General features: G+C 36.7%; 1 protein-coding gene across 1 annotated transcript in view; it reads left to right on the top strand.

Moving 5' to 3' along the window:
- kcnk12 (potassium channel, subfamily K, member 12) overlaps nt 1-6,918 on the top strand; it is a 35,734-nt gene extending 28,816 nt beyond the window's left edge. Inside the window, exon 3 of the mRNA XM_065296197.1 lies at nt 3,644-6,918. Coding sequence (XP_065152269.1) covers nt 3,644-4,539 — 896 coding nt within the window. The 3' untranslated portion in view covers nt 4,540-6,918. The remainder of the gene's footprint in view (nt 1-3,643) is intronic.
- Nucleotides 6,919-13,110: the final 6,192 nt, after the last annotated feature.

The raw sequence follows: 13,110 nt of genomic DNA, 5'->3' as shown, positions 1-13,110 counted from the left end.
ATATTTTAGCTATAACTTTGAGGGTCAACTTAGTATATGTATATCATTTCTTTATTCTATGTCTGTTTATTTTAAAATACTAATATTTGGTCATTCATTAGAAATTGCTCTGTGTCTTCATGCAGCTATCTATTTGCTAAATCTATTTTAATATTAAAATAACTAGTTACCTGAGATTGACCAATACCAATTTTGAATACTAAAATATGTGAGTTATAAAGTTACAACATGAAAATGTTATCAATTTGGTGGAATGGCTCTTTTAAAACTTTTTATTTTTGTTAAGGAAAGTACAAATTAAAATTCGCCTTGCATTGGTACACTGCAAAAAGTGATTTTCAAGAAAAAATGTCTAAGTATTTTTGTCTTGTTTAAAGTAAAAATATCAAAAAATTCTTAAACTAAGATGCTTTTTCTTGATGAGCAAAACGACCCAAGAAAATAAGTCTAGTTTTTAGACCAAAAATATTAAATTTAAATTTGATATTTTTGGTCTAAAAACAATTTTCTTAGGTAATTTTGCTAATCAAAAATCTTAATTTAAGAATTTTTAGATTTAGACTTATTTTTTGAAAACAAGACAAAAATAAGAAAAAGAAAAATATTTTTCTTTCTTGAAAATCATTTTTTGCAGTGTATTTATGCATTTGCACATTGCATTGTGATTTGTCTAATTTATTTGTATTTGTTTACACACTGAAAAAAATACTTTCTTACTTAATATTTTTGTCATGTTTTCAGAAAAAAATATCAAAAAATTATTAAATTAAAATGTATTTTCTTGATGAGCAAAATGACTTAGGAAAATAAGTCTAGTTTTTAGACAAAATAATATAAACTTTAAATAAATTAGTGCTTAAAATAAGCACAAAAAACTGCCAATGGAATAAGAATTAAGTGTTTATGAAAAAGTAAACTTATTTCATGAATTATTATTTTTTTTCTTATTCCACACTGCAAAAAATGTTTTCATGAAAAAATTCTTAGTATTTTTGTCTTGTTCTCAGTAAAAATATCTAAAAATTCTTAAATTAAGATGCTTTTTCTTGATAAGCAAAATGACCCAAGAAAATAAGTCTAGTTTTAGACCAAAAATATCAAATTTAAGTGATTTTGTGCATAAAACAACCCAAAAAATCTGCCAATGGATTTTTTGATATTTCTACTAAAAACAGGACAAAAATACTAAGTAAAAAAGTCATTTTTTTGCAGTGCACCACTGAGAATATCAAATGAGTTGTGTTATAAGTTGCAGTCTGACAGATTTTGAAAAAATTAATGATGCAGAAAATCTGTTTTGCATAATTTGTGTACACGTTTGTTTAGTTCAGCTGAAACTTGAACAGTTTTCTTTGACTATTTAACAGCTATATCCTGCTGCGAAAGCAAATCAAATTCCTCACATTGTTTTTGTAAGTGTAATCAATCAAAATGACAAAAAAGACCAAAGACTTTTCGTTCTCCCTATGACCTTTTAATTATTTAAGCTTGGCTGATGTTCAAGCTGTTCCGATATTTTTCAAAAAATTGAATCTACCAGTAAACAATCTCTCAACATACACCATTGTAATTTAATACTGATGAGAAATATCTATAGTTTACTAAAGGTCAGTATTACGACAGGAATCACATTCAGTCATCTTCTATTAAAGTTCCCCTGTAGTAAATAACTGTATCACTACTCTACACCCTTACCTCATTTAATATACGCAGTTCTATGAATATGCAAAATAGTCCTCAACTCTTCAAAGTCGCACAGCTTGGGCCATAGATATAAATATGTGAATTAGTCTTCGCCCCTACTCTTTCACACCACCTCAGACCATAGAAATATATGTTAATAGAAGCTGTTCGGCAGTTTCAGACGCATATTACTGCCAAGTTCGTTTTAAGACAATGCATACGTAAACTGCGCATTTGCAGTTCTAATCTTTAAAGGTGGTGTGCATGATCTCTGAAAGCCAATGTTGACATTTGAAATCACCTAAACAAACACGCCCCTACCCCAATAGAATCCGGACCTTTTTTTGATAGACCCACCCAACACATACGCAACCCAGGCAATGATGTCGATTAGTATACATCTACCTTACTGCTGATTGGCTACAAGTGTGTTTTCGTACTCGGCTCAACTCCCAAAAGTGTTTTTCAAAAATTGTGCACCCCACCTTTAAGCGCTGACAGGTTACAGCATTCACAATGCACATGTGAGCATCATAGAAGTAGAGATAAAGCAGCTGTGCTGCAATCGTTTCAGTTCAGAGACTATGCGGCATCCATACATATTGTCTATGCCTTGAACAGTCAAAGTACTGATGCACGCATTCAAATGTGTTATGAATCTCCAATTTTATATACCAACAATGTTGTTAATGATGAATTTGCACAAGGTGTGTCTTTAAACATAATAAAACAGCACATATACAAATATACAACAATAAAACCTGATATAATGTCTAATTGTATGCTCAAAAAAATTAAGCATGTTAAAGTTTTTTTTCATTGTGGCATTATTTTGACCAAGAAGGATTTGTTTGGTTTCCATCATTTTAAAGCATATTTGTCAGATTCTTTGTGATCCTAATGCTAATTTTTAGGTCACCCAAATTAGTCCATTTAAAAAAAAATCCAGATAATTTACTCACCACCATGTCATCCAAAATGTTGATGTCTTTCTTTGTTCAGTCGAGAAGAAATTATGTTTTTTGAGGAAAACATTCCAGGATGTTTCTCATTTTAATGGACTTTAATGGACCCCAACACTTTACAGTTTTAATGAGTTTAAAATTGCAGTTTCAAAGGACTCTAAACGATCCCAAACGAGGCATAAGGGTCTTATCTAGCGAAACGATTGTCATTTTTGGCAAGAAAAATAAAAAAAATATGCACTTTTAAACCACAACTTCGGTCTTCCTCCGGTCCTGTGACGCGCCAGCCTGACCTCACGTAATACGTCATCACGTCAAGAGGTCACGGATTTCGAATCGAAACTACGCCCCAGTGTTTACATGTGTGGAGAAAGAGGACCGTTCCAACGTTGTTGTATGTGAATGATACAAATTGTTTTTGTGTCAGTTTATTGTTTAAAATGGTCCACAAATGTGTGTTTCATATATGTAACATGCGACCTTTCCACATCAATACGTAATTACGTGAGGTTGCGCTGGCTCGTCACAAAGCTGGAGGAAGAACAAAAGTTGTGGTTTAAAAGTGCATATTTTTTATTTTTCTTGCCAAAAATGACAATCGTTTCACTAGATAAGACCCTTATGCCTCATTTGAGATCGTTTAGAGTCCTTTGAAACTGCAATATTAAACATTAAAACTGTTAAGTGTTGGGGTCCATTAAATTCCATTAAAATGAGAAAAATCCTGGAATGTTTTCCTCAAAAAACATAATTTCTTTTTGACTGAACAAAGAAAGACATCAACATTTTGGATGACATAATGGTGAGTATATTATCAGAATTTTTTTTTAAGAAAAATGACTAATCCTTGAACTCCTGTATTGTTCTCTTTTGTTGTACCCTAATTCTCCCTAAATATTTTGATGCAAAGCAATATTTGAATTACAAATAAGCCCTTTCCCAGTTGTTTAAATAGATTACACTATTCTAATTATTTCTCTTTGTCTTCTCTCTAGGTTTTGGGATGACAACCCCAGTGACGATCACCGGAAAGGTTTTCTTAATCTTCTACGGTTTGTTGGGATGCGCAGGCACTATTCTGTTTTTTAACCTCTTCCTGGAGCGCATCATTACCCTGCTAGCCGTAGTGATGAAGGCCGTACGTCTACGTCGCTTAAGGACCAGCGGCCTCCTGCCACCGGGAATCTGTCAGGATTTCGCCGCTAGTACCCTGCCCGGTTGGAAACCCTCCGTCTATCACGTGATGCTGATTCTGGGCCTGTCCTCTATAGTGATCTCTTGCTGCGCGTCAGCGATGTACACGCCGGTGGAGGGCTGGGCGTACCTGGACTCTCTCTACTTCTGTTTCGTCACGTTCAGCACGATCGGTTTCGGGGATTTGGTGAGCAGTCAAAACGCCGCTTACGACTACCAAGGCCTCTACCGGCTGGCAAACTTTCTCTTTATCTTGACTGGCGTGTGCTGCATTTACTCTCTGTTTAATGTCATCTCCATCGTCATCAAGCAGGTTCTCAATTGGATGTTGGGAAAAATGAGCTGCTTGTGCTGCCAACGCTGTAACAAAGCAAACGCTTTCCTAGGACGCCGCAACGCCATCCGGCCCGGCTCGCGTCTCAGGCGGGGACGCTTCGGCCGACCGCCCGATTCGGACGGGCCCTGCGATAGCGACACGGATGGTCGTAGACTTTCCGGCGAAATGATTTCAATGCGTGACCTGGCGGGATCCAATAAAATTTCGCTGGCCATCATGCAGAAACAGCTATCGGAGTCAGCGAACGGATTCCCGAGAACCGTGTGTGGAAGCTCGCGGCAAAATGGCTTTTCTGGTGGTGTTGGCGCACTTGGCATAATGAACAACAGATTAGCAGAAACCAGTGAGATCTCTAGGTAGAGGAAAGCTTAGTGACTAGTTTAAGGATATCAAACTGCTTGGGTTTGTGATTGATCGTTTGAATTAGAATTGAGCATGGCATGCATGAACTGTATAGGATTATCCATTAGGATTGGGATTATATTATCCTTCGGATTTTCGATTTGCAACTTCCCATATCTTGTGATAAGACGACACGTGCTAGGAGCAGCAAACCAAGTATTTCCATGTTTTAGGATATCGATGGCAATGCAACCCTGAATAACTAAATATACCTAAACAAAAGCTCTGAAGTTAGACTTTACTATTTAACCAGTGGCTATTTATAAGGACTTAAATGAGTTTCTCTAGACGAAATGATAGCGTCTGTCTGAATCCATCTGGATAGCACAGTCTATACACATCTATGCATCTTTATGATACAAACATACAGACATAAATCAAAGCATATTTGTAAATTTTCAAAGTCTTAGTTCACATATTTACACACTTAAAAGTTTGATGACAGGAAAGCGTTACGTCAACCCAGCGTTAGGTCAAAAAGAGTCAAACCCAACCTGTTGAGTTGTAATTTAATGCTGGGTTGGTTTAAAGCCAGGGTGCGTGATCTCTGAAAGCCAATGTTGACATTTGAAATCTCCTAAACAATCACGCCCCTTCCCCAATAGAATCTGGACCTTCTTTTGATAGACCCGCCCCACACATACGCAACCCAGGCAACGATGTCGGTTAGTAGACATGCCCCTTACTGCTGATTGGCTACAAGTGTGTTTGGTATTCGGCCCGACTCCCTTTTCCAATGTGTTTTTTTCAAAAATCACACACCCCGCCTTTAACTCGTTGGGTCAAATATGAACATTTTCTGTGTTTATTAATTCAACCGCTCGGTTCGTCTCTTTTTGACCCAAAGCTCGGTTGAAAATAACCCAGCATTTCTCTTTAACAAAATGTCACTTTTATTTTATAACCCAGTGGGTGACATTAGCCAAAAAAGCATGCGCTGTATGAATCCTGATTAAGAAAGAATATGTCATCCAGGCACCATTGCCATAGTATTTACTGTGTACACTGTAGTATCTTCCAAACTCTAATGCTTATCTTGCATACTACTGTATTTAGCACACATAGTATGCGAATTGGGATGCAGCACAGATCAAAAAGAAATGCATAGCAGAAGTTTACTTTATAGTTGGCCTGTGCCGAGAAGGAAAGTTCAATTGAAGTTCTCTTTATAAGAATAGTTATATAATAGTAAACAGCATTAAATCTGCATCTTGTTGATAGTTCGTAAACAGTAAAAGTCACAGGAAGAAACTTGCAAATGTTCTCAAGAATAAGTAACACTGTTTATCTTTCAATAGTTTGTGATTCAGAAAGCTTTGCTGACTGTTGAAACATACTGTTTAGTGTTAACATCCCTTACATGAGTATATATGAGCTTTTTTTAATAGGACCCAAAATGTATCAATATAGATCTGATATCATATTCATTCCCTATATGCATTACATAACCGACTATGTTCACTGCAGAGTTTGTGGATGTCATATATATATAAGACATATAAGGGTTTTTTACGCTCAGTGATGAGATAATAATGAGCAAACCCATCAAGCAATGGCAGTCATTTCACTGTTTATGAGCCCGATATAGTCCATAAGTAACCTTCTAGCTGACATATACTTGAATTTGGTTACAAATAACCTGTGAGATGCATGATATTCCATCATGTAAGCCAAGTCAACAGTGATTACAAGGTGTTTGGTTTTATTTATTTATTTATTTATTTTTGGGTTATGGTTAGATGTTTATTACATTTTCTTTCTTGGCCTTGTTTTAGCCTAGACGTCTGGGCTGTGTTTGGATGGCTATTAGACACAAACACAAAATTGCTTCTTGGGAGGCAACAGAACTTAAAAAAGACATTTTGTTGTTCCCTATAGAGATGTTGGGAGTAGCTGGATATAGGCAAGGAGACATAAAGAGAAAAAATCCCCATAAGACCTCTGGTATAGCTTAGATCAGCTCATCAAGTGCCCACTATATCTTATTAACAGCATCTAAAAGGTACACCAAAATATGTGTAGTGCACTCCTAGCTGTGGCCATTTAGATCGAGACATAATAAAAATCTTTAGTATGATCTTTTATGAGTATGACCATGTTGGATGTGAATATAATTAATATTTATATCAGAAGAGTCAAGTAAACACCTTACACATCCTGATTAACAGGTCTTTATTTTAGATCTATAATAGATATGGTAAGTTTGGCAGCTGTTATGTATGTAACAGACAGAAACGATAGCAAGCAATAGCAGTCATTTCACAGTCTATGTTAATTTTATCCTACGTACACACCAAACGAGGGGCTTTGCGTTACTGTGGGTTCACACCAGACGCGAGTTTAACGATTTGCGCGAGTAGATTACATACAAAGTTAATATAAAGATGCGATCAGACACGTCCTTGCGTGGGACGATGCGAATGATGCGATACAGGCGGTGCGTTTGCCGCGATAACAGGCGCTATTCGCCTTACCCCTCGTTCAGACAGCCAGCGACGGAAGTCCCAGGTTTCCATTTAAATGAATGAGATCGCGTCGCTCTGCTACTGCTGGTCGCTGGCTGTCTGAATGGGGCCTAAAACCCGGATTCGCCCAAGTTGAAAATATTCAACTTGAGCGAAAAAATTCGCATGACACGAAGTTAAATCCCGCAAGTAATCTAAAGTGAGTATAGCGATGCCCTGCGTGTGGTGTTACTTGCTTTAGATTACTCGCGGAATTTAACTTTGTGTCATGAGAATTTTTCGCTCGATATCGCATCATTCGCATCGCCCCACGCGAGGATGTGTTTGATCGCGTCTTTGCATTGACTTTGTATGGAATCTACTCGCGCAAATCTTGAACTCGCTTTTGGTGTGTATGCCTCATTAGACCCGATATAATCCAGCTATGAGTAACCCACTTCCAGCTAAAATAAACTTGAATTTCCCTTACGAAAATTAACCATGGTTTTATTGTGGTAGAAGTGTAGTTACCATGGTTTTTTTTGGTGAATTGATTACTATCAGCAAAACCATGGTTACTACACTACTATGGTTTTGAAAACCATGATTGTAAAAACCATGGTTATTTTGTGGTTACCATGGTTTTACCACCGTAATCATGTTTTTTGGTTTTCACTGTAGTAAAACCATGGTTAATTTAATTTTCGTAAGGGTTGGTTACATGTCGCTTTTGCCAAAATAACTTGCGAGATGTATGAAATTGCATCATGTAAGCAAAGTCAACAGTGATTACAAGGTGTTTGGTTTTATTTATTTTATTTCATTTATTTTTAGGCTATGGGGCCCAAATTTTCACTGACAGCCCAAATTTTGCCTCGTTTTACCCCGGAGATGTGTTTGAACGGCTATTTGACGTCTTTTAAAAGCCAAATTTGCTTGCTGGGTAGCAGTGGCGGCCGGTGATTTCTTTTTTTTGAGGGCGCTCGATGCGAGGTTCATCACAACATGTATGTAGCCCGTCATGTGTGTGTTTCGTAATTTCAAAATATGTGTTCGGCGTGTCGAGTGATCCTATGTGTTTTGTCAAAATAAGTGCTTGCTGCAGACGCATCTAAAGGGTTTATAATAAAAGAGACGCTCGCGTTTGACAGATACTCGCATAATCTGATGCGTAATCAGAGTTTACTGTTAAGGGAGTGTCTTGCGTGTATTTTGTGAACGTGACGTCTCTTTTATCATAAATGGTTTTGACGCGTGTGCAGCAGGCACTTATTTTGACAAAACACGTAATGCACATGGTTCACATGACCCAACAAACATATATTTTGAAAACACGAGCAACACACGACACCCCGAACACTTTTTTTTGAATTTGCGCCCCTCGGATGAGCAGTCACGAGCCGCCACTGCTGGGTTGTAACGTACTGACCGAGAAGAGGACAAGACCTGATCAAAGTCTTAGCACAGCCGATGTACACTGTCAAAAAAATTTTGTTTTTTACTATAGTTTACCTGCTATGAATTTCCGACTCTTCTCTCACATAAAAAATAGAAACGCACATAAACCGTACTCTGGGTCTCCAACAAGAACTGTGGTTTAACAATGCAGTTTCTTCTCTCTGCTGTTGTCATTAATCTAACTTTGTCTAAACCCAACATATTTCTGTAAATACGACCCTGCGGAGGCGCAGAACAATTCCACATACTTTCTGCATATTGCAAAGAGGACTGTGATATGTTACGAAGATTTTGGCTCTCGCTTATAACATGAAACCTCAGGTAGTTCGATCTTCTGATGTAGTTATCTGCATGTTATAGTAAAGCCATACGAGAGGCACTTGTATCTCTATAGGTCTATTTTTATATACTTATATATATATAAACATGTATTATATCAGACACTGCTTTTGGTGTGGAGCTAAAGGCTACATGACTGAATATTTGTGCTTGGGATGGGATAAAGAATAGGGCTGGGTCATACATGTATTGTATGACTGTAATGTCAGACTGCAATGCAGATCTAACATTTTTCCAGATCAGTAGTCACCAGGGAGTATGATAGCACATGAACGATGTATATTAATAAACATTGGAGAAATGTGTGAACAATAGAAATGCCGGTCAAAGCTTATTTATCAAGCCTGAAGATGCATTAAGCCTTTGAACGAAGTATTTAGATGTATTTAAGTTTGTTTTCTTCAAATGCATGCATGACTCGATATCAATTGCCTTAACTTGTTCCTCAGCCGTGTAACTATAATGTATATCTGATTGACTCTGTACAGTATGAAATCTTTTGCATTTTGCAAAATGTATCTCCATTGATTGCAATGGATGTAACTGAACTAAAGTCCTCCATTTCCCCCTGAGTTGGGAGGTCTGGATATTTTACACTTGTGTTGATATTTATCTATCATTTTTGTAGCCCTTAATACTGAAATGAATCTATTGATGTTTAGATCTTCACTCTGTCTGAATTTCCTTTATGTTTTTCATAACAGCAATATACAACCAAACAGGTCTCAGTATCACAGTGGCCATGAGGGTTGCTGATTTATATGGAGGAAACCAGGTTTAGATTGCAATGTTTTTCCATTAAAAATGTTTTCTGTAAATGTGCATGGGCAGCAAATATCAGTGCTCGGTTGCATGAAATCCCTTAGACATGAGGTTAAGGGTACCCTTAATAAAAATGGGTTGCAAGAAGTGTTCACTTAAGGAACCATTAGGCTGTCAATAAGTATTCCCTTAAGTTCTGCTATGCGTTGCAACAAAGTTCTTAGTACCCATTTTACCTTAAAAAATGAAGGGACCATAACAGGTCACTTGAGCTGAGTGCATTGATTTGTTTACGCTGTGAGATTTTGTAACTATAGCAACCGCTTCTCCATTGCTGTGTTGTGACAGACACTACTGTAAAATACTTAATGGAATATTCCATTTTCTTAAAAGAAAAATCCAGATAATTTACTAACCACCATGTCATCCAAAATGTTGATGTCTTTCTTTGTTCAGTCGGGAAGAAATTATGTTTTTTGAGGAAAACATTGCAGTATTTTTCTCATTTTAATGGACTTTAATAGAGCCCAACATTTAATACTTAACTCAACACATAAAAGTTTCAAAGGACTATAAACGATCCCAAACGAGGCATAAGAGTCTTATCTAGCGAAACGATTGTCATTTTTGACAATAAAAATAACAAATATACACTTTTAAAGCACAACTTCTCGTTTAAATCCGGTCGTGATGCGCGAACGTGACCCCACGCAATACGTCATGACGTCAAGAGGTCACATAGGACAAACGCGAAACTCCGCCCCAGTGTTTACAAGTGTTGAGAACTAGGACCGTTCCTACGTTGTTGTATGTCAACTGATACTAATTAATGTCTTTGTGTCAGTTTATTGTTTACAATGGTCCGCAAATGTGTGTTATATATATGTAACACGTGACCACACTACGTCACTACGCATTTACGTTAGGTCGCGCTGGACCGGATTTAGATGAAAAGTTGTGGTTTAAAAGTAAAAAAAAATGTTCTTGTCAAAAATGACAATGGTTTAGCTAGATAAGACCCTTATGTCTCGTTTGGGATCGTTTAGAGTCCTTTGAAACTCCGTTGAAAAAACTGTTAAGTGTTAAGTATTAAATGTTGGGCTCTATTAAAGTCCATTAAAATTAGAAAAATCCTGCAATGTTTTCCTCAAAAAACATAATTTCTTCTCGACTGAACAAAGAAAGACATCAACATTTTGGATGACATGGTGGTGAGTAAATTATCTGGATTTTTCTTTTAAGAAAATGGAATATTCCTTTAATATAAACAGTTAAGTAAGGGTGATAGTTAAGACGTTCTTTAAAAAATCCCTTCCCTCAGGGAAACCTCACTTAAAGAGCACCTATTTCATTGCTAAAAACAATGTTATTTTATGTATTTGGTATAATATAATGTGTTTGTGTGGTTTATGGTTAAAAAACACATTATTTTCCACATAGCGTACATTTTTGTAGCTCCAGATTTCACTCTCTTCCTGAAACGCACAAATCTGAAAAGCTCTGTGTCTCTGATTGGCCAGCTAATCTGTACGTTGTTATTGGTCTGCATACCTCTGACGTCTGCAGGAAATGTGACGCTCCTTACCGTGTTTAAAAGATTTGGTTGCCAACAAGAATGTCGTCTTGTCTACATCACCAATCCCAGGAAGTAAACTGTTGCCTACAATCCGTGTGTTTGTTGTAGTCCAAGAAAAGAGGTTTACGTTGAAGACGATAACTCGCGTCATTGTTTACTTTCGGGTTTGTACCTTTTGCATATCGTTAACATGTACTAATACAGACTTACACACCAAAGGAAATGTAAAATCGTGAATCGGACAATAGGTGGTCTTTAAGAATTTTCATGCAACCGGGCACAGGTACTATACAAGATGAAAATAATACAAATTATAATGTATTCAGGTTGACGTAATGAGGTTATAATGTTTTTAAAGGGTTGTGGACGATTTATATTTAAACTATTTCCCCGCCAGAGAAAATGCTTACCCAATGACGCTTCCCTGATTAGTTCTTACGGTAATCTATAATTCCATAAAAACTATTATCCGTAATTTATCTTATCCATTAGGTGGCACTCTTACCCAACTTATAAAACACTGAATCATTCATTGATTCAAAAACTCTGTGTATGTTTTGATCATCATTCTGAATCTGATCTCTAACAAAAGTCCTTTAAAAACATGCAATTATCTCAACTTTTTGCTCAAAATTTTGTATTTTTGAAGCAACCTACCCATCTTTGAGAGGTTATAGAAAGAGACCAAATAAAGATAGGATGAAATATATATATATATATATATATATATATTTTTTTGAAAGCAGAGCGACTGTTCTTTAATTTGATATACTGTATTGTATGTTTATAAATTTATAGAAGAACATTTTCTGGAAGGAATACAACTTTTGTGAAAGTCACAAAAAATGCTGGTGCTGGCTGGCAACTTAAAAAAACACTGGCGGGGAAAAAGTTAAGAGTTGTGTTATTGGGCTGAAACATTTCAGCATTTCTGTATGTGTGTATTTCAGTTTGGATTTAAGTGTGTAGTCGATGAAAATGCAGAATAGGGTCAGAAAGTGTATTGAGATGCATCAGATGTGATGTATGTGTCAGGCTGACTATATGATTTTTCATCATCATTATACTTTAAGCATTTTACTTTATTAGTATGCAAGAAGAACACAACAGGTCATTCTCTCGGTCTCTGTTCATATTCTTTGTCAAATTTGCATGCAAACTTCAACCTTAATGTGGGACTGTATGCGTAAAATAATGTTTGTAATTTACATATGGGAAAGTTTTTTAAAATCTTGCAATTCCAGTTAACAATAGTATGATTAAGAAGAATGATTAATAATACCAACTACTGATAGATTTAAAATAGAAATGGGACACAAATGGCACTTTTCATTGGATTGTACGGCCCGGTATGGTACGACGTGGCTGGGCTCAACTTGCTGTTCCATTGGAGTTTAGTGCCGCATCTTCTGTCGTGACATCAAACAAACACTTGAAGCATATAGATGAAATGGTGTTCTTGATTCTCGAAATGTGGATATTTTTCACTGCTAAAAGGAAGTTTGGGAACTTGTACAACAAAGTACAGATGACAACATCACTTAGTTTGCTCGACGGCACAAAGGTAAGCTAATCTTGCATTTTTATCAGTGCCACTAGTAGTAACGATTCTCTCTGACCAATCAGTGATCTGCACTTCACACGTTTTGCGTTTTAATATGGGTGTTTCTTAATATGTGTTCTTCAGCGATCTTGCGTCCTTGTTCTCGCACTACGTCATCATTAACCGTCGAAGTTCAATCCCAATTCTCAAGAACGCAAGTACAGAGGATGCATGAAAATACCCGAATGTGTTCTTGATATCAAGGATGCATCGAGTGCATACTTGCGCGCTGAAATCACTTTACGTCCAAGAAGTCATTGTGGCAAAATGGCGGAGGTCAGGTGACCAACAGGAAGATCTCGCACACATATCTCTTGGAGATTGGTCTTGCCAGGCGAGAACACAGA

The sequence above is a fragment of the Paramisgurnus dabryanus genome, chromosome 20 (genome assembly GCF_030506205.2).
Source record: "Paramisgurnus dabryanus chromosome 20, PD_genome_1.1, whole genome shotgun sequence".
NCBI classification, from domain to species: Eukaryota; Metazoa; Chordata; class Actinopteri; order Cypriniformes; family Cobitidae; genus Paramisgurnus; species Paramisgurnus dabryanus.
The sequence above is the reverse complement of the archived record's forward strand: the minus strand, read 5'-3'. Positions and strand labels throughout refer to the sequence as shown.